General features: G+C 39.6%; 2 protein-coding genes across 2 annotated transcripts in view; one reads left to right on the top strand and one right to left on the bottom strand.

The window, feature by feature from the left end:
* Positions 1–21720, bottom strand: part of TMTC2 (transmembrane O-mannosyltransferase targeting cadherins 2) — a 649990-nt gene that overhangs the window by 194351 nt on the left and 433919 nt on the right. The gene's annotated exons all lie outside the window — the stretch shown is intronic.
* LOC309968793 (protein FAM50A-like) lies at positions 7648–8992 on the top strand (the record flags this gene model as incomplete). The annotated part of the gene is made up of 1 exon (XM_082850265.1): positions 7648–8992. One exon carries the CDS (start codon positions 7648–7650, stop codon positions 8638–8640), a length of 993 nt encoding a protein of 330 aa, XP_082706391.1. The 3' UTR covers positions 8641–8992.

Here is a 21720-nt window from a genome sequence, read left to right as displayed (position 1 = left end):
AGGATCCAGAGACTGGTTTTATAATTTGTTCCAATCATTAACCATTGTTTTTCTTTCACCCATAGAAATGCATCTTATTAAAATCCTGACTGCTTGCATATTATAGGCTTAACTCTGAGAGCCCACCTGCATCAGCGCCTCTTGAAATGAATTTAACTGGACTGACCGATTGTCAGGACTAAGTGACTCAATAACATGGAACAATCTACCAACTCAACTTCTGGACTGTGAAATTTCTTGGAGAAGTTTCAAAGGTGGGAGTGTAGGGGAGCAAAATTTGCCACCCCAAAATGTGTCCTTTTGGCATTAAGATTAATTTAGGCTGATTATTTTTAAAAAAATAGAAGACTCATAAATGGTGGGATCAAGATGGCAGAGTAGGAAGACTCTGAGTTTACCTCCTCACAGATACATCAAAACTACAACTACAAATAGAACAACTCGAAAAGCAACAACTCTAAAAGCAACTCTAAAAGTTAACACATTAACAAAATGAAGAATAAAAATCACATGTGCATCTCATTTGATGCAGAAAATGCATTTGACAAAATACAACATCCATTCATGAAAAAACTCTTAACAAAGTTGGTATAGAGGAAATATACCTCAACATAATAAAAGCCATTTATGACAAACCCACAACTAACTTCATACTCAATGGTGAAAAGCTAAAAGCTTTTCCTCTAAGATCAGGAACAAGACAATGAGGCTCACTCTCACCACTTTTATTCAAAATAGTATTGGAAGTCCTAGCCACAGCAATCAGACAAGAGATAAAATAAATCCAAATTGGAAAGGAAGAAGTAAAACACTTTCCAGATGACATGATTATTATACACAGAAAATCCTAAAGATGTTACCAAAGCACTACAAGACCCCATCAATGAATTCAGTAAAGTTGCAGAATACAAAATTAATATATAGAAATGTGTTGCATTTCTATACAGTAATAATAAACTATCAGAAAGTTTAAAAATCCCGTTTACAATCAAATCAAAAAGAATAAAATACCTAGGAATAAATTTAACCAAGGAGGTGAAAGACTTGTACTCTGAAAACATTAAGACATTGGTGAAAGAAATTGAAGACAACACAAATAAATAATTTTTTGTGCTGTGGATTGAAATTAATATTAAAATAGCCATACTATCCAAAGCAATCTAGAAATTCAATGCAATCCCTATCAAAATACTCATGGCATTTCTCACAGAACTAGAACAAATAATCCTAAAATTTTTATGGAACCACAAAAGACCCAAATAGCCAAATTAATCTTGAGAAAGAACAAACCAGGAGGCATTACACTCCCTGATTTCAAAGTATACTACAAAGCTATAGTAATCAAAAGAGTATGGTACTGGCATAAAAACAGACAGATAGATCAATGGAACAGATTAGAGAGCTAGAGAGCCCAGAAATAAATCCATACACATGTGGTCAATTAATATACAATAAAGAAGGTAAGAATAGGAAACGGGGAAAGACAGTCTCTTCAAAAAGTAGTGCTGTGACAACTGGACAGCTACATGTAAAAGAATGAAACTAGACCATTTTGTCACACCATGTACAAAAAAGAAACTCAAAATGGATAAACTGCTTAAATGTAAGACCTGAAACCATAAAACTCCTAGAAGAAAACATAGGCAGTATGCTCTTTGACACTGCTCTTAGCCTATTTTTTTCATATGTCTCCTCAGGCAAGGGCAACAAAACCAAAAATGAAAAAAATGGGATATCTATACCAAACTAAAAAGCTTTTGCACAGTGAAGGAAACCATGAACAAAATGAAAAGGCAACCTACTGAATGGCAGAAGATATTTGCATATGATATGCCTGATAAAGGGTTAGTTTCCAAAATATATGAAGAACTCATACAACTCAACTTCAAAAAAACAAACAATCCAATTAAAAAATGGGCAGAGGAATTTTTCCAAAGAAGACATACAGATGGCCAGCAGGCACATGAAAAGATGCTCATCTGTCACTAATCATCAGGGAAATGCAAATCAAAACCTCAGCGAGCTATCACCTCACACATTCAGAATGGCTATCATCAACAAGACAAGAAATAACAAGTGTTGGTGAGGATGTGGGGAAAAGGGAACCCTCATTAACTGTTGGTGTATTGGTGGAAAGTAAATTGATACAGCCACTCTGGAAAACAGTATAAAGATTTCTAAAAAAATTAGAAATAAAACTACCATAAGATCCAGCAATTCCACTCCTGGGTATTTATCCAGAGAAAATGAAAACACTAATTCAAAAAGATATATGCACCCCAATATTCATAGCAGCCTTATTTACAATAGCCAAGGTATGAAAGCAACCCATATGTCCATGGACAGATGAATGGATAATAATAATATATATATTAATATTTAAATATATAAAATCTCTATACACCTCTCTCTCTCTCTCTCTCTCTCTCACACACACACACACACACACACACAATATGGAACACTACTCATACATCAAAAAAGTGAAATTTTGCAATTTGCAATAATATGGATGGACCTAGAGGGTATTATGCTAAGTGAAATAAGTCAGAGAAAGACAAATACTATATGTTTTCACTTATATGTGGAATCTAAAAAATAAAACAAATGAACAAATAAAACAGAAACAGACTCATAGGTATAGAGAATGAACAGTTGGCTGCCGAGGGGAAGTGGGTTGGGGGATGGGTAAAAGGGATTAAGAGGTACAAATTACTAGTTATAAAATAAATAATTCACAGGATGTAATGTACATCAAAGGGAATAGAGTCAGTAATATTATAATATCTTTTTATGGAGTGTAATCTATAAAATTATCAAATCACTATGCTGTACATCGGAAACTAACATAAGTCAACTATACTTCAATTTTTAAAAATTAGATTAAAATAAATATTCAATAAATACATAACAATGACTCAGAAAGTTTTTCTTGTTACATCCTTCTTAACTGCCTCAAAGAATATAGATAAAGGGCCTGTTCCAGATAAGAGCTATCAGAGAGATATCTATAGAGAATATGACGCAGGTATGGTAGGGAAATTCAACATGGCCTAGGATCAAAGTCCACTCTGCCCTATTGCCTCTGCAGGGCCCAACAAACATTTACCCCAAATTTGCTGTTCCATCTCAGTGTGATCTGCCTTCCTCCCCTCTGAAGTCCCAAACCCCTACCCCCAACATCCTCTTTAGTCTTTAACTGAAGACGGTATTTAAGGTGAGGGTTTTGGCCATTTTCAGGGGTTACTCAGTTTTCCTGGGTCTCTCCCACGTACACATATTGTTAATTTTTTTTTCTCCTGTTAATCTGTCTCATGTAAATTTAATTCTTAGACCAGCCAGAAGAACTTGGAAGAAAAAAATGTTGTCCTCATCAACACTTCCATTTATACACAGTAGAAGTCTAACAAGTGCTCAATAAAATAGCCTCTCTGATGGAAACTACTGATTTCTCCTAGTATCAACTCTTTTTAAGTATTTTAGGCTATGAATCTTAATATTTGATGTATAAATTAATTACCTGGTCTTATTTAAAACTGATATTTTTGCCCCAGTCCTAGAAGTTTTATTTCAGTAAATATGTGAGTTCAGAAACCCCTGAATCTGCATTTGGTCAGATGAGTTGAACAGAGACGGCTCAGAAACTGAACTTGAGAAACGCCCTCGGCTACTCCTTATTGGCTTACAGCCTACTATGAGACACACAGGGTTATGAAATGAATTGTTTCCCTCCCCTCCCAAATTTGTATGTTGAGGTCCTAACTCTCAGTGTGGCTGTCTTTGGAAATGGAGCCTCTAAGGAAGCAATTAAGGTTAAATGAGGTCATACGTGTAGGGTCCTGCTCTGATAGGATTAATGTCTTTATAAGAAGAGACACGAGGAAACGTGCTCTCCACACGCACACCTAGGAAAGGCCATTTTGGAATATGGCAAAAAGGAGGTTGTCTGTAAGCTAGGAAGAAAGTCCTCACCAGAAACGGACTGAGCTGGAACCTAGATCTTGGTCTTCTAGCCTCCAGACGGTGAGAAAATACATTTCTTTTTTTGAAGCCACTGTCACCTACAAATTGGCACTTGCCATCTACCTCTACAAGGATCAAATTATGAGCCACTGCAGCTACTGACCAACACCCCCTGAAAGGAGTTCCGGGTGGAGATCGGGAATGAGGCACTCTGTGCTCTGGGAAAAACTGGCAGAACAGGTCTTTCAGATAGATATTTTCAGAAGAAGATTTTATGAGCCCAATTCTTGCATCTCCTCATATCTAGAAAAGCACTAAAATCCTTCATGGTGATATCTGCTCCTTGTGACTAGCAATAACCTTCATGAGACTAGCAGAAAACGTCTGCAAAACATATGTGCTCGATTGCATGTACTCCCCTTCACCAAAATCACATGTATATTGACCTTCCCCCCCGCCCCCACCTCTTTGGAGCAGTTTCTCAGAGCTACCTAAAATAGTCTCCTGGGCTATAGTCTTCATTTTGCTCCAAATAAAACTTAACTCACAACTCGCACACTGTGCATTTTTTTTTCCAGTTGACACCAACCAATTTGTGGTATTTTACTGTGGCAGTGCAAACAGACTAATATACACAGTTCTCCTCAGAAGTTGTTTATTCTGGATCCCTGGAAACTTCTCCAGCCTCCTCCTCCTCGTTCTTCTCCTTAGACAACTAATCCCTTCAGACCAGTCTTACTATTTTTCAATGAACTCATTAACCTACCTGGCTCCCTAAATACTTTATTTCATCTAGGGTATGTCATACATGGAGTACAGTTTTCAACACTTCAAATCTGCATAACAAAAAGACACAAAGCTATAGAAATACACAGAAAAAGTGGTAGAAACTAGTCAAGTAGCTGAATCATTCACTATCATTGTAGTCTACTTTTTCCTTCTTAAGACTTTCAAATTTGATTGAATTGGTAGTGAAATATTATATTCTTAGCCTGGGATCAATGCATAAATTCCAAAAACACTCAAATATTGTTTCTAAGATGTTGGGTACATAGAAATTTCTCTGGTGAAAGAATCTCAATGGGATCTACTGACAAGACTTCCCTTAAGGTATAAAAAGCTACCTACTTGAGGGCTTACCTGGTGGCACAGTGGTTGGGAGTCTGCCTGCTGATGCAGGGGGCACGGGCCCCCGTCTGGGAAGATCCCACATGCCGCGGAGCGGCTGGGCCCGTGAGCCATGGCCGCTGGGCCTGCGCGTCCGGAGCCTGTGCTCCGCAACGGGAGAGGCCACAACAGTGAGAGGCCCGGGTACCGCAAAAAAAAAAAAAAAAAAAAAAAATCTACCTAACTGAATTACAGAATGTGCTTTTCCAGATGTTAGATATATGAATAAAAGTTTCCATTTTCAACTTAATCTGGTAAAATAGTCCCACGACGAAAGAAAAAAGTCACTCATAAAATGTTTAGAAGCTTAGGGCTTAACATAGAGAAGGAAAAAGAAGAATAAGTGTAATAGACTATTTCAAGTCCTGTCGCCTCCTTGGATCTTTCCTGAACTCTCCAATTCAAGTGTTGTCATCTGTTCCTCACATACTCTATTTTCTTCTGTTTGTGCTGCCCAATTGATGCTTATACTCCATATCCAGCTATTGCCAGTTTAGCTTTCATTAGCAGATATTCCTTCACCTTTGTAATACTTATAAGATGCAGGTTGGAAACCTTGCTGGAATCGTGAATAAAGTCAAAGCAATGTTTGAGAGGAAACCTGCACAATAGCTACAGAACAGGATTTCTTTTTTTAGTGCAAACACTACATTAAAAAGAAACAAGCCTGGAAAGGAGTCACTTCTGCTAAACCTCACCTAGACTTAGTATCTAACCCAAATGCAGTTTCAGCCTCTCCCAGGAATGGAATTGTAAACCAATCAGTGTGGCATTTGCTTGTCAGCACTAATGAGGTAATCTGCATGATAAGACTCCCTGCCCGTCCCTCTAAGGAAAGGTTACTCAGCCTGAAGCAATTCTTTTTTGATTGTTTTGTTTTTTGCTAATAACCTCCTTGTCCCACCTTATATCTAGAAAAGCCTTCCAATTTGCAAAACTCCTCGGAGCACCTGTTTACTAGGTGGGTTGCTGCCAGAATCATAAATCATTGGCTAAAGCCAGTTGGATTTTCAAATTTACTCAGCTGAATTTTGTTTAACTAATACATGTTCTCTTTTCATTGGACTTAAAGGTACTGTTTATAAGCTGCAGTGTCTTATTCATGCAACAATCTATATTGCCATGGAAAGAAATGAGTGAAACAAGGGAATATTATCTATCAAATTTAAAGACAAGAAAAAGTGTCAAGAATAATAACATTTAAAAGCAACAATTACCTTCTATAACCAAACTGACAATGGTATTAGAGTACATGTCATGAATTTGACAATTTGAGACTATAATAAGGTAAGTTCAAATCAATTAGCTTCATAAAATCAACTTTTCTTGATAATTGAAAGAAAAGTAAAACATTTAAAGGGAGCAATATAGAAAAACAATTTTTAACGGGGAATATCAATCTTTAACAGGGAATATCATTTGACAAGCTGAAAGATATAATTTGAGAAAAAGAGTTTGAAAAAGTTTTAAGTTTGCCTTATGTAGTTCTGATTCTACTCTTTAGCAAACATTTATGGTGGATTTCCTGAAGTCAGTTTACAAAAAGAAAAAAGAAAATTGGGGCTTCGAAATTCTTTTAGATTTGAAATTCTTTTAGAAATATTATAACAAAAACAGAAGAGACTTTATCAAGACACTGAATGAATTAAAGCCAATTTCGATCTAAAATCCTAAATCGAGCTCATCCAATGTTGCCTCTTAAGGTTTGTAAAATTTTTCAAAAGTAATTTTAAAGCATTTTTTTGCAATAGAAATTTGTTTAACACTATATGAGAATATATAGTCCTGATTAATAACAACTTAACATAAATAAAATCAACTATGCCATAGTAATCATTTTTTTTGAAGAAAATACAAAATAATCTTTAAAGGTAATTAAACATGACATTTAAATTAGTTCATGATCTATAACTGACAACTCACAATAAAATAATCTTGGATTGGACCACATCTTAATTCTTGAGTTTTCAGTGTGTTTTTACTACAAGGGAGCTTTACTTAAAGTTTTATTAAAAAGGAAATGCTAACTATAAAGTCAATATTTGATGTCATTTATATTACTTAGTTGTAATTGGAATGTGGGTAATTATGAATTTACAGCTGACCCTTGAACAATTTGGGGGTTAGGGATGCCGACCCTCTGAACAATCGAAAATCTCATATAACTTATTATCGTCAGCCCTTGGTATCCAGGGTTCCTCCTTATCTTCAGATTCAACCAACTTGGGTCATATTTACTATGGAAAAAAAATCAGTGTATACATGGACCTATGCAGTTGAAACCCGTGTTGTTCAAGTGTCAACTGTATCTTCTGTTATCAAATTAGTTCTTCTTCCCCACAGATTAAATGTCCCTGAAGGGCAGTCACGTGCCAGGGGCGGGGCGCGGTGGCAGCGAGTCCCCCAGTAGCCGGTAGCCAGTAGCCGACGTCACGGCGCTGGGGTCAGTTGACTGCCCGCCTCCACAGCCGCTGCAGCCCGAGACTCGGCCAGACCGCTGTCGCTGTCGCTGCCGCCATGGCGCAGTACAAGGGTGCCGCAAGCGAGGCAGGCCGCGCCATGCACCTGATGAAGAAGCGGGAGAAGCAGCACGAGCAGATGGAGCAGATGAAGCAGAGGATCGCGGAGGAGAACATAATGAAATCCAACATTGACAAGAAGTTCTCTGTGCACTACGATGCCGTGGAGGCGGAGCTCAAGTCCAGCACCGTGGGTCTTGTGACCCTGAACGACATGAAAGCTAAGCAGGAGGCCCTGGTGAAGGAGCGGGAGAAGCAGCTGGCCAAGAAGGAGCAGTCGAAGGAGCTGCAGCTGAAGCTGGAGAAGCTGCGAGAGAAGGAGCGCCAGAAGGAGGCCAAGCGGAAGATCTCCAGCCTGTCCTTCACCCTGGAGGAAGAGGATGAGGCAGGCAACGACGAGGAGCTGAAGAGGGAAGAGATCGCAAAAAAGAGGAAACTGGGGAAGAACCCAGATGTGGACACGAGCTTCTTGCGTGACCGAGACCGGGAGGAGGAGGAGAATCGGCTCCGGGAGGAGCTACGGCAGGAGTGGGAAGCCAAGCAGGAGAAGATCAAGAGCGAGGAGATCGAGATCACCTTCAGTTACTGGGATGGCTCTGGGCACCGGCGTACAGTCAAGATGAAAAAGGGCAACACTATGCAGCAGTTCCTGGAGAAGGCCCTCGAGATCCTGCGCAAAGACTTCAGCGAGCTAAGGTCGGCAGGGGTGGATAAGCTCATGTACATCAAGGAGGACCTAATCATACCCCACCACCACAGCTTCTATGACTTCATCGTCACCAAGGCGCGAGGGAAGAGCGGGCCCCTCTTCAATTTCGACGTTCACGATGACGTGCGGTTGCTCAGCGACGCCACTGTGGAGAAGGACGAGTCGCACGCGGGCAAGGTGGTGCTGCGGAGCTGGTACGAGAAGAACAAGCACATCTTCCCCGCCAGCCGCTGGGAGCCCTACGACCCTGAGAAGAAGTGGGACAAGTACACGATCCGGTGATGTGGCAGCAGCGCGGCCCCAGCCCCTCCGGCTCCCTGCGGCCCCAGGATTCTGGGCTCCCGGCTCTCCGCTCCCGAGACGCGACGGGGCCTGCTCAGCCCCTGCCCCTGGCGCTATTGTTTACCGCCTTTCTCTTTTATGACAGAGATATACACGTCAGAGCTGGAGCATCTGTTGTACGTTTTATTTTATTTTATTTTTTTTATAAATTTATTTATTTTTGGCTGCATTGGGTCTTTGCTGCTGCACATGGGCTTTCTCTAGTTGCGGCAAGCAGGGGCTTCTCATTGTGGTGGCTTCTCTTGTTGTGGAGCACAGGCTCTAGGCGCATGGGCTTCAGTAGTTGTGGCACATGGGCTCAGTAGTTGTGGCTCACTGGCTGTACAGCGCAGGCTCAGTAGCTGTGGCGCAGGGGCTTAGTTACTCCGTGGCATGTGGGATCTTCCTGGACCAGGGCTCAAACCCGTGTCTCCTGCATTGCCAGGCGGAATCTTAACCACCGTGCCACCAGGGAAGCCCTGTGCGTTTTATTTTAAAGATTTCTTTTTTTTTATTGAGCTAAAATTCACATAACATAAAATTCACCGTTGTGACCATTTGAAAGTGTACCATCCAGGGGTATTTAGTACATTCATAGTGTTGTGAATCACCCCGAAAGGAGACCCCACGTCCATTAGCAGCTGCCCCCCAGCCCCTCGCACCCCCTAGTTTACTTTGTCTGTATGGATTTGCCTGTTCTGGAAGTTTCACATAAATGGAATTATACAATAAAAAAAAAAATGTCCCTGAAGGACATCTTGAAAGAAGAATAATGAGAAAGATAACACAGGACCGATTTAAATGAAAGCTAGATAACAGCAGCCCCTTGGAAACAATTCAAATGACTTGGTCTGGGAATAACTTGGATTCTCACATAAAGTATAAAATTGAGAGAGGCGGTATGACTAGGAAGCAGCTATCTGGCAGCCCTAACATTTCATACACTTTCAAAATGAAGAAACCACCAAGTTTCTTCTTCCATTTGAGGAATCACAGTGTTCTGGGCTATCGGTTGGGCCCAGAATAAACTCTCAAAAAGACTGAGGTTGACTTCCATTTTTAGCAATATGTCAGACTAGTCCTAAGAAATCTTCTGGTACACAATACCTAAGAAGAGTGCACATGTGGTGACCTAGACGGGTGGGATGGGGCGGTGGGGAGGGAGGTGTCAGAGGGAGGGGATATATGTATACATATAGCTGATTCACTTCGTTGTACAGCAGAAACTAACACAACATTGTAAAGCAACTACACCCCAATTTAAAAAGCAAACAAACCAAAAACCCTTAAAAATATTCACTGATGAGCTGGCAGAAAAATAAGGGCAATTCTTTGAAGCCAGAATTGTCAGCAAAGTACAAACACATAAAGCCCTGAAGCACTAGAAATGGCATTCCCAAGGATTTGATTTTAACTGACCATAAGCCTGACTTAAGGCGAGCATAAAAAAAAAAGTTTAGGTCCCCTGAAAGTTGGGAAGTCAGAATGGAGACCTCCACCTAATGCTGGACACCAGAAAAGCATTCAACTTTGCTGGATGTGACAGAAACAGTATTATATGTTGATCATAATCCTTTCTCTTCCTGGGCACAGAGGAAGGCCCATTTTCCACCCTCCCCTGCAGTTTTTTGGGGACTGTGTGACAGCATTCTGGCCAGTAGGATGCGGGTGGAAATGAGGTTCTCTATTTCCGGACCTGGCCCTCTAGAGGTAATGTATTCCACACAGTACAGTTTAAAAATGTGAGAGGACAGCCCACTCCACATCAGACTTGGCATGAGGAAAATAAACCTTCATTCTCTTAAAGCCACTGAAATTTGGGGGTTTACTTTCAACTACATTTAGTCTAATAATTTTGATTATTAAAATAATTGAACTAGGGAAAAAAAAAAAAAACTTGCTCCACAGAGAGAAATAATTGGAATACCTGCCCTCAATAGGATAGGATGCTGAAATTAATACTCACAATTGCGTTGGGGGGAAAAAAAAAAGGGTCCAAACAAAAATTAGAGTGGCCTCAAATTGTTAGAGCCCCCAGCTACGTTGCAGATGAAACACAAATTCTCTCTCTGCAAATAAACTTTAAATCTAGGATCAAATATTCTCAAAGATACAATTCCAGGATTATTTTACAAATAAAAATAATAAAACACAGAAGGAGACAAGCCGCCATGCACAAGAGAGCAGAAAAAATAAACTGCAGAAGTAGAAATGCAAAAGCAACAATTATTAGAATTATCACAGGGATAATGTTTCTATTAATAAAATACCATATTAAATGCTACATTAAAATTGTAATTAAACAGTAACAGAGTTTTGAGATGTACCATGCAGATACGGAAAGAACCAAATGTAATTTCTAGAAATAAAAATGTAATAATTGAATTTAGAAACTCCAGATTAGATACTAATTAAATTCTGAAGAGAGAATAAATGAATTGAAAAGATATAAAAATAATATTTAGAATGTAGCACAGAAAAAAAATATAAAATATAAAAGAAGGGTTAAGAAAATAAGATAGTCATGTGTTCTAAAATATGTTTATAAAAGTTGACCCTAGTGATTGGAAGTAGAATCAAACAGAAACTCTGGAGATTTAAATCTCTTTGAATCAATTTAACAGCAGAACAGACAGAGTTATACAAAGAACTAGTAAGCTGGTGGGTAGGTCAGAAGAAATTATTCCTAATGAAACTTGGGGGAAATGATGCAAAATACAGACGAGAGTAAAAGATTTAGAACAAGTAGTGAAGCAATATAATAAACATTTCATTGGACTTCTAGGAAGCCTAGAGAGAAAGGGCAGAGGAATATTCAGACATATGAAAATTTTCCAGAATTGATAAAAGACTCCTATTCTAGATTCAGGAAGCAAAATACATCCTAAGCACAATAAATTAAATAAATCTATAGTCAGAGCCATCCAAGCAAACTGAAAAACACCAAACGTAAAAAGATTTTAAAGCCCATCAGAAAAACAGAACAACTTACAAAGAGCTTACATTTCACCAACAATATATTTCTTAACAATGGAAGGCAAGAGAGTTGGATTACATCGTCAAGAGAGAAAATTCAGTGTATACCCAATTTAACCATATTTCAAGAATTGTGGTGATTTAAAGACATTTCTATGCAAACATTTACTAAGAATATTACCACCAACAAACACTCCTTAAAGGAACTTCTAAAGAAAGTACTTCAAGAAGAAACTGACCCAGAAGCTAAGTTGTAATAAATAAATTCAATTCAAATAAATCACTGAAAGCTTGATTTTACCAAACCATAATATTAACAATGTTTAACTGATGTAGTTAAGAACTAATGACAAGAGTTCTGTTTTAAAATACGTCAGGACAAGAAAGCACTTTTGCTGCAAAACTGCACAAAACCAGGTAAGTTATAAATATCATATTTTAAAAGCATCAGAGAACTTCAGAAGCAACAAACTAAAATTCCAGAAAGAAGAAAAACTCCTTTTTGTGAGCAAGGATTTTTCTCTTTCTTTCTCCTGCAGACATTTTCTAACTCTGGGTGCTCGTGGAGGCTCTGGCTTGATCAGCCAGGCCCTTGGCTACAGAAGAGAGAGACTAGCAAAAATTTTAGTGATTCTGCAGGAGTAGTGGGACAAATTGGAAACCTGGGGGGTTTCAAACTCGCAACTGCTGCTCCGCGCAGAACATTTGCTAAGTTTTGGTGCTATACAGGAAGCTAAGAACTAGGCCAAAAGCTTCCTGAAGGCAAAGTGAAATCTCCAGAAGTCTTGCGGAAATAACCTAACTCAGATATACTACAGTCTTACCTTCAAGGAATTGGCCGTATTTTGAAGCAAGGTAAGCTGGAAGACTGAAGAGCTGGGCTGAGGTCTCTGAAGGACATAGAGTTGAATTTTCTGCAGTCTCCCAAACTGGAGGAGACAGAGACTCACCACCGACTTAGAATCAAAACCCTTTGCAGGCAGAGAGGGAGCAGAGCAAACATGATGAGCAGGCGCAAAGCAGAAGTAGGCTGGGTTTACATAAAACAGAAACCCAGCCCCAATTTTAATTAACGTCTGATTGGATTCAGGTGCTCCAAGCCTCACTCTATTTACCAACAAAGGAAGATAACATAATGTAGAGCTTCAAGAGTCATAGCAGAATGTCACAAAGGAAGATCACATAATGTAGCGCCTCAAGAGTTATAGCACAATGTCCAACATGCATCAAGAAATTACTACAAGTGTGGAGACGAGAAACTATGACCAACTCTCATGAGCAAAGGAGAGGAGAGATGAGCCAGATACTGGAGTTAGCAAACAAGGCCTTTCAGAAACCTGTGGTTAATGTTAAAAAAAAAAAACAACGGAGAAAAAGAGAGGCAAAGTAGATCAAAGGGTGGAGAATTTAAAAGAGAATTAAAATCTATAAAAGAGAATGAAATGAACATTCTGTAAATGAAAGAAAGAAAATATCCGAAGCTAAGTAATTAATGAGTTGAACAACAGACTGAACGCAGCTGAAAACAATGACTAGAACTAGGTGCTAGTGAACTAGAAATTAGTTTTTAAAAAACTGAAGCAAAAAAAAAAAGGTATGAGAAAGCACACACATATAAAAACGTAAAAGACTGTGGGACATTGTCTTTGTTCAGGTACCCCAGAGAAAGGACTTTGATGAAAAGACTTGCATTCAGGACATTTAATAATGAGAGCTCTCCCGGAAAACATTGTTAGGAAGCTAAGCATGATTGAGCAGAGGGAGAAATTGAACTGAAATTCAATTACAAGAGAGGCCTTAGTCAATCCTGTAGAAGTTTTGGAACTGGGATGGCCCTTCAGAGATGTCCCAAACTGAGGCAAGGAAGCTGGGCATTTTAACCTCCATGTTGCACCTGGCACTGAATGCAGTATCCTCTGCGAAGGAGCCATAAACTTGGGCAAAGCTGCTCTCTTTGGCTGCCAGCCATGCCGAGCAGGGCCTCAGCTGTGAGTTGTCAGAAGTCAACATTCCTAGCGGCTGGGGGGATGAGCGAGGCATCTAGATTCACCAGAAGCTGGTTCCCCATAGCCTCTAGGATTACCCACACTTGGAGCTACCTGCTTCATATAAGTTCACCTCCCTGGAAACAACTCCAGGATTCTGGTTTATCTCTTTTCCTGTGTAAATTTGCAAGGACAAAGTTAGTGGACATATTACAGCCCTCACGATTGCAACAGTTCCTGGAGATATAATTGACATTCACCGTCTCTCTACTCTACTGACCATTCCAGATTCACTCTTGGCTACCCCATCTACTGGTTTAAGTGCTTTATGTGTGGGGTGACAAATACTTATTCTGAGCATCTGTTCACTAAGGCTTTCTCTAGCCGTGGCTGCTGCCCTCATCCATTCACCATCAACATTGGGCAAAGAAATGACAAAGGACACACACCTAGATCATTTGGGTGGTAAATATAGTCTCTTCCACCTTCATCGTGTAACAGAAGCTCTAACTTCGCCTAAGGATTAGAGTCAATTACCCTTGCCAATATAGTGACTTCTTGTCTGCTGGTCTCTTGGAATGAGAAACACAAAGTGTTTAGATGGCAACCATGGAATAAAAGTTCTTAGGAATCTGTGTCCCCTGATGGAAGCATTCCTTCCCTGGGAACCAGGCTCTCTATAAACTTAGAATTGGGGGTTCAGTTAATATAAAATCCCCAAGTAAATCATCGAGAGTGATGGTAAGTGAGGCCACTCCTGTTTCCAGTTCTTGGTTCTAGTTCCTTGCATTCTAACTACTCAGGACAGAGCACCTTTTCATGGTTGCTAGTTAGGGTGTATGCTGTGTCCTGGAGGATGGGGCCCAATCCTTGTAGAATACCACCTTCCAGGCAGAACTCAGGTCGTACCCTTAAAATCCATTCAATTGCTATAGCAGGTCAAAAATTTCTGGGTGGTTTGGAAGGTGATCGGACCAGTGGATATCAAGTCATGTGCTCACAGCTACAACTCCTCTGCTTTAGAGGGGTTCTTAGTATGAGGCACATTATATCACATATCTTCTCAGTGAATCAAACAACTATAAACCCTCATAGAGGGGTGCTGCCTAAGGCTCTCTGCAGGCAAGTTAAACAAACAGGAGTATGGAATACATGTCATTTCCAGACAAATCACTGACTTTCAAGATGTAAGGAATCTGGTGTACTCAATTTCCTACCAATTAACTCTTTGGTCTCCTCCAGGAATGGGGCCAGACTGAGGTACAACAATGGTCTCTTGCTGGCAGGTAAAACATTCATTCACCAGTAGCACCCTTGGTGAATGGGAGCCCATGCAAACCCCATCCTAGCCACCATTGTTATTTCATGTCTGAGCCCACTGTGCTAGTAGCAGAATGGTGGGTGACAGAGGTTGGCTGGCATCAAGTTTTTTTTTGTCTATTTTGCTGTTTAATGCCTACTGTGTCAGTTTTCCATGTATCGCCTCTTAGCTCTGAATGTCCCTTTCAATATACGCATGGTAACCAACAACAGATTCCTTTAAGATTTTCTCCTTTAAAAATGAGCTTGATGTTAAGCTTTCTTGGTGCAGGGTGCTAGAGAAATCTTACAGGAAGAAGAGAATTCCTGGAATATTCAGTGTGGGCTGGGGGTCAGCAGTGTGAAGGGGAGGACTTCCAAATAGCCCACCCCAGTTATAGGCCTAGTGCATCGTCACTGCATTGCCTCAAAGCTATTTCAATTTTCATATTCTCTACCATAATCAACCCACAGCGAACTTGTTCACTTTCTCATCCCACCCTGGTTCACTATGTTGTGGCCATCATGCCAATTGGCTCTGCTGAGTAGGATATAGCTAGCACCTTGGGAGATTATCAGTACCAGAAGGAAATAAACTCTATACCATTTCTGAGGCCCAGCATCTTAGTCAAATTTCTAGAGGTTCAATGATCTACAAAGTGCTAGGAAATTCCCTTTAAGAAAAATTGTCCCAGCTCCACTTAGCACTGAAGAAGAGTCATAATGTTTACTAGGCACTTTTGGATTTTGAAGGCAAAAGTCACATTTGAGTGTTCTGCTCTGATCCATTAAACAAGTAACCATAAGTCTGAGAGTTACGGGGCTTGAAGCAAAAGAAGACTCTGCATTAAGTCTGAAATGTGTTTATCAATTGCATTTTATGACCCAGCAAGTCCAATGATATTTAAACTGCCCAGGGCAAGGAGGGCTCTGTACAGAGCCTTTAGCCAACACAAATAGGAGAATCACATTGCAAACCCCCAAGCAATAAAAGTAAAACCATGTCCTCTTCTGCAAACAACAACTCTGCCTGCTACTAGGTCCTGGAAAAGACTGAATATCCCACCAGAGAGCATCCAGAGACCTTGAAACATGTCATGGACTGTTTTTTTTTAACTAATTTAGCAAGTTTTACTTCAGTCATGCAAATCAGCAACTCAAAACCAAGTGGAAATGGTATAAAAGATGTCAAGCTAAAGCAAGTCTTCAAAGGCACAAGTAAGTTGAATGACCAGATGGCTCAGATGTCTGCAGCAACTAATCCTGCTGCATTACCCCTTCTGCCTTAACCCACACTTACAGCCTCATAAGATTTCCTTAATGATCAATTGACAAGAAAAAACATAGGCCAGGTTTACAGACAATATTAATAAGATACCACAAGATATTACAGTAAAATGGTTTATGTTGATACAACAGAATACTATTCAACTGTGAAAATGAACGAACGGTAACTACATGCATCAAATAGATTCATCTAGGAAATGTAAATCGTTGAACTACTTTATGTAGAAGAGTATATTTAGTATAACTCCATTTATAAAAACTTCTAAGGCCAGAAAGCTAAAAATTAAAATATTTGGAGATCCATGAGAGAAAAGCAAGGCATGATTAATACAAAGTGTAGGATATGTATGCTTTTGTACATGTGGGGTGAGCAGTGGCCGTAATTCTGTTAGAGAAACACAGAGGCCTTCAAAGGTGTAAGGCCAACTGGCCCGAGGCAGGGGAACACAATCAGATTCGCAGGTTGCCTCAGAACGAAATTCTCCGCACCACCCAGTTCCAGAAACTGCCCTGGAGACATTCCGGACCACCCAGTTCCAGGAACTGACTTCCAGGAACAGGACTTGGAACCCGGCCCAGCCTTCCCGCCTTTCGAGGGGCGGGACTAACGGTTCCCCAGGATACCCGAAAAGACCACCAAATAATGAACACCCTGCGCCCTCCTAGATTCACCACACCCCTTTCCCTTCTTCCCCTATAAAATCTTGCCCAACCCTCGCCCGGGTGCGACTTCTCTGGCCCCTTTCTCTCGGACCAGTGAACCTCGCCCGGGAGCGCTCCCTGATGAAGCTCACTTGAAGCTTTCCTCTGTTTCGCGGTGCCGTTTGTTAAGATCCGACCTTACAAAAGGAATTGGTGATGTTATATTTCTTAAGCTTATGATGCATATGAGTATTAATCTTATTGTCATTCTTTTTGCTAGTGGCTCTCAATCCAGGCTGCACTTTGGACTCATCTAAAGAGGTTAAAAAACCGAGAACAAAACTCCAAAACTCATGCCCTGGCACCGACTGATTTATCCTGAGGTGTTTGTGTTCAAATGCTTTCCAAGTGATTCTAATACACAACTAGGTTTGAGAAACATTGCTTGGCACTCTTAATATACTCTTTTGTATTTTTTTTTTTTTTTTTTTTTTTTTTGCGGTACGCGGGCGTCTCACTGCTGTGGCTTCTCCCGTTGCGGAGCACAGGCTCCGGACGCGCAGGCTCAGCAGCCACGGCTCACGGGCCCAGCCACTCCGCGGCATGTGGGATCTTCCCGGACCGGGGCACGAACCCGCGTCCCCTGCATCGGCAGGCGGACTCTCAACCACTGCGCCACCAGGGAAGCCCCTACTCTTTTGTACTTTTATATATTTCATGTTTTTTTAGAAGACCACAGATACCGGAAATGAAACAATTCTCTACTTAGCCTTGTTGTGATGTATTGACCCATTATGCTCCATGGCAGCCAGGTCATGTGTTAGTTTATTGGCCTTTAGAGACAAGCCACATAAATGTTCTCATGAGGTAATGACTATTCCCAGCCTAACTCAGTCAACCCCGTTTGCTCCTCTTTAATCATCACCTCATCCGCTGATGAATTCTACCCTGGCTTAGCAAACTTCCTACATCAAAACACAGGCATTTTTCTTTGTGCTATCTAGGTATTCTCTGATTTTGTGTGTTTCTCTTTTCTCTCTTACTATTTCACTTTTTCCTGCCTTTATGCCTTCAGGCTGTATCACTGTGGCTTTCTTCTTCCCTTGCTGACAATCCCATTTAGTGTTTTTTTCCATTACTTTTCCTTCATGGAAATGTCTAAACATTGACTTAGGTCTCTTTCTAAATGAAGATTATTTTAGAAAGAAAAGAGTTAAAATGCATTAACTAAGGACCTTGTCTTTTGAACTGGTAAAAGAAAAAAATAATTTAATGAGGATATTAACTCTGAAAGCCCTGCCTCAGGTTTTTCTCTACTTTTATAAGTTCCTAAAAATTATACCAGAGTGGAATCAATGGCCAAAATCTTAAATGTTCCTTCTTCAGCATGGAACTTTAATATCACTAAGAAACAGTATATTTTACATATCCTTGAATCCAAATCAAAGATATCAAATGTATAAAAATGAAAGTATGATCATTTATGATGAAACTCAAGGAACTGCGCCCAATAAAATCAATACTAGCTTTATTTTTATCATGTAAGCAAAGTGTGAACATTCAAGCTAATAACACATTGGGGAAATTTAAGACATGAAACATTTCAAATTCCCACTACTGAATGTGAGATGCTTAAATGTTAACGGTATGCTGAGAATAACTGCGATTTTTCACCAGCAGTTTTGAGAACTATACTGGGATATTTCATAGCTTATGCAAGCTATTCCAAATGAAATATTTTTCTAACACCTTTGAAGGGCCACTTTGTCATCCTAACTATTTAATAAAAATAGAAATATTTCTGAAATGGCTCTAATTTTTCAGATATTTTTAATTTATTTTCAGAGTGCAAGCATCTTGAAAAGAAGGAAATATCCAAGGTTTATTCAAATATTTATGATATTTTCCAAAACATTTTCTCAAAATATTTAATAGAAACAAAGGTTAGAGATCATAGTTTTCCAAACATAATAGCATAACAAGAAAAATACCAGTTGCCAAGAAAATAGAATAATTACCTAAAAGTAGTTAACCTTTGAGATAAGACTGATTCATTTAAGTATGTTTCAAAAGATTCCTAGCTTCCAGACAGGAAACTTGTATAGGTCAACATAGTCTTTTCAGGAATGAAACTAAGATTAGGCAATTAACCTTTTAATCCACTTACCAGTTCAAATTCCCTTCATTTTAAAGTTATACAGGCAGCACAAAGATAACTGTTGGAGTTTAAAAGAGTTTTTGTGAAAGAGAGAGATTATGGTGGTGTGTGTGTGTGTGTATGTGTGTGTGTGTGTACTTTTTTTTTTTTTCTGGGGTATGCGGGCCTCTCACTGTTGTGGCCTCTCCCGTTGCGGAGCACAGGCTCTGGACGCGCAGGCTCAGCGGCCATGGCTCACGGGCCCAGCCGCTCTGCGTCATGTGGGATCTTCCCGGACCGGGCACGAACCTGTGTCCCCTGCATTGGCAGGCGGATTCTCAACCACTGCGCCACCAGGGAAGCCCTAAATATACATTTTTTATGAAGGCTGAAATTGAGGTAATTATTTTTATGCCTCAATAATTTAAGGTGGTGTTGAGTATTATATCCTGGATTTAAAAAAATTATATATATATGTATGTATATATATATATATAAACATTACACTTGGATAAACAAAAATACCTACTTAATTACCTAGTGGAATCCAGTGAGATACCTACAAAGATGACCTAGGGCAGAACTAAAGCACACAGTGTATTCTTAGAAGTGGATGTGAGAAGAAGGTGAATATATCAAATAGTGTCAGCAAGGAAGTGTCAGAATCTTTATGCTTCTATACAATTGGGGATATTTGCTTTTAGCTTAAGTAGACCTCAAATAGGTACATTTCAAACTAAAACAACTTTTAAATGTCCAACTTTTTCTGATAATCTAGAGACTAAAATTAGCTTAAACTAGAATATTGACTATCTCACATAACATGGCATCCAGAGGAGAAGCAGACTCCAGACTGGTTGACTCAACAGCACAATTACATTTTCTAAGGCTCAGTTTGGGATTTATCTTTTTCTCAACCTTTCAGTAGTTCCATCCTTCATGTTGTCTTCATGTTAGGGCTCATAGTAAGGTGGCTGCATAATTTCCAGGTGCTGGATCCAGATCCAGCAACATGCCTACAAAGAAGGCTCTTTTAAGAGTAAGAAATATTTTCCCTAGAATACTCCAGAACTTCTAACATTTCATGAGACAGAATGGTCATATTCTTTTTGGAACAAGTCACTGACAAGGGGTAATTTAATACCATGTGGCTAGCCTATTCATTTGGGGGTAGGGATGTTGGGGAGAAAACTCTAGTATTTACTACATATTTCAGCACATATGGTATTCATTATTTCATTTATTTAATAAATACTTCTCATCTTAGGTGCCTATTATGTGTCACTAGAGATATAGTATTAAACAGTGCAGTCATTGGTTTGATCTCATGCAGTTAACAGTCTAGCTGGAAAGGTAGATAGTTTTTAACTTTTTAGAAATAATTGAATGACTAAATTTTTAAAAATACTGTTGGATCTAACAAAATATGGATAAGATATATATATGAAAAACAATCAAGCTCTGCTAAAAAAAAAAAAAAAAACCTCAAAGAATTAAGTAAATGGAGAGATATTCCACGCTCATGTATAGCAAACTCAGTACTGTTAAGATGTCAGTTCTTCCTAACTTGATCTACAAATTCAATGTAACCCCAATCAAAATCTCAGTAAGTTATTTTGTGGATATTGACAAACTGATTTTAAAGTTTATATGGAGAGTAAAAGACCCAAGTAGCCAACACAATATGAATGGAGAATAAACTCGAGCACTGACACTACCAGACTTCAAGACTTATAATAAATCTACAGTAATCAAGACAGTGTGGTATTTGTGAAAGAACAGACAAATAGATCAATGGACCAGAATAGAAATCTCAGAAATAGATCCACATATAGTTAACTGATCTCTGACAAAGAAGCAAAGGCAATATAATGGAGCAAAGATAGTATCTTCAACAAATGGTGCTAGAACAACTGGACATCCATATTGCAAAAAAGTGAATTCAGACACAGACCTTATACCCTTCTCAAAAATTAACTGAAAATGGGCCACTGACCTAATGTAAAACACAAAACTATAAGAACCCCTAGAAGATAATATAGGAGAAAACCTAGATGACCTTGAGTATGACCATGACTTTTAGATACAACACCAAAGTTGTGATCAATGGAAGAAATAATTGATAAGCTGGACTTCGTTACAATTAAAAACTTCTGCTCGGGCTTCCCTGGTGGCGCAGTGGTTGAGAATCTGCCTGCTAGTGCAGGGGACATAGGTTCGAGCCCTGGTCTGGGAGGATCCCACATGCCGCGGAGCAACTAAGCCCGTGAGCCACAACTACTGAGCCTGCGCGTCTGGAGCCTGTGCTCCGCAACAAGAGAGGTCGCGATAGTGAGAGGCCCGTGCACTGCGATGAAGAGTGGCCCCCACTTGCCACAACTAGAGAAAGCCCTCGCACAGAAATGAAGACCCAACACAGCCCAAAATAAATAAATAAATTTAAAAAAAACCCAAACCTTCTGCTCTCCAAAAGACAGTGTCAACATAATGAGCAGATAAGCCATAGACTGGAAAAAAAAAAACTTGCAAAAGATATATCTGATAAAGGACTGTTATGCAAAATATATAAAGGATCCCTAAACTCAAGAATAAGAAAACAAACATCCTGTCTAAAAAACGGGCCGAAGAGTAGCAGACACCTCACCAAAGAACATATATAGAAGCAAATAAAAATTTGAAAAGATGCTCCACATCATATGTCATCAGGTAAGTTCA

Source organism: Leucopleurus acutus (genome assembly GCF_964270905.1).
Source record: "Leucopleurus acutus genome assembly, chromosome: 11".
NCBI classification, from domain to species: Eukaryota; Metazoa; Chordata; class Mammalia; order Artiodactyla; family Delphinidae; genus Leucopleurus; species Leucopleurus acutus.
The sequence above is the reverse complement of the archived record's forward strand: the minus strand, read 5'-3'. Positions and strand labels throughout refer to the sequence as shown.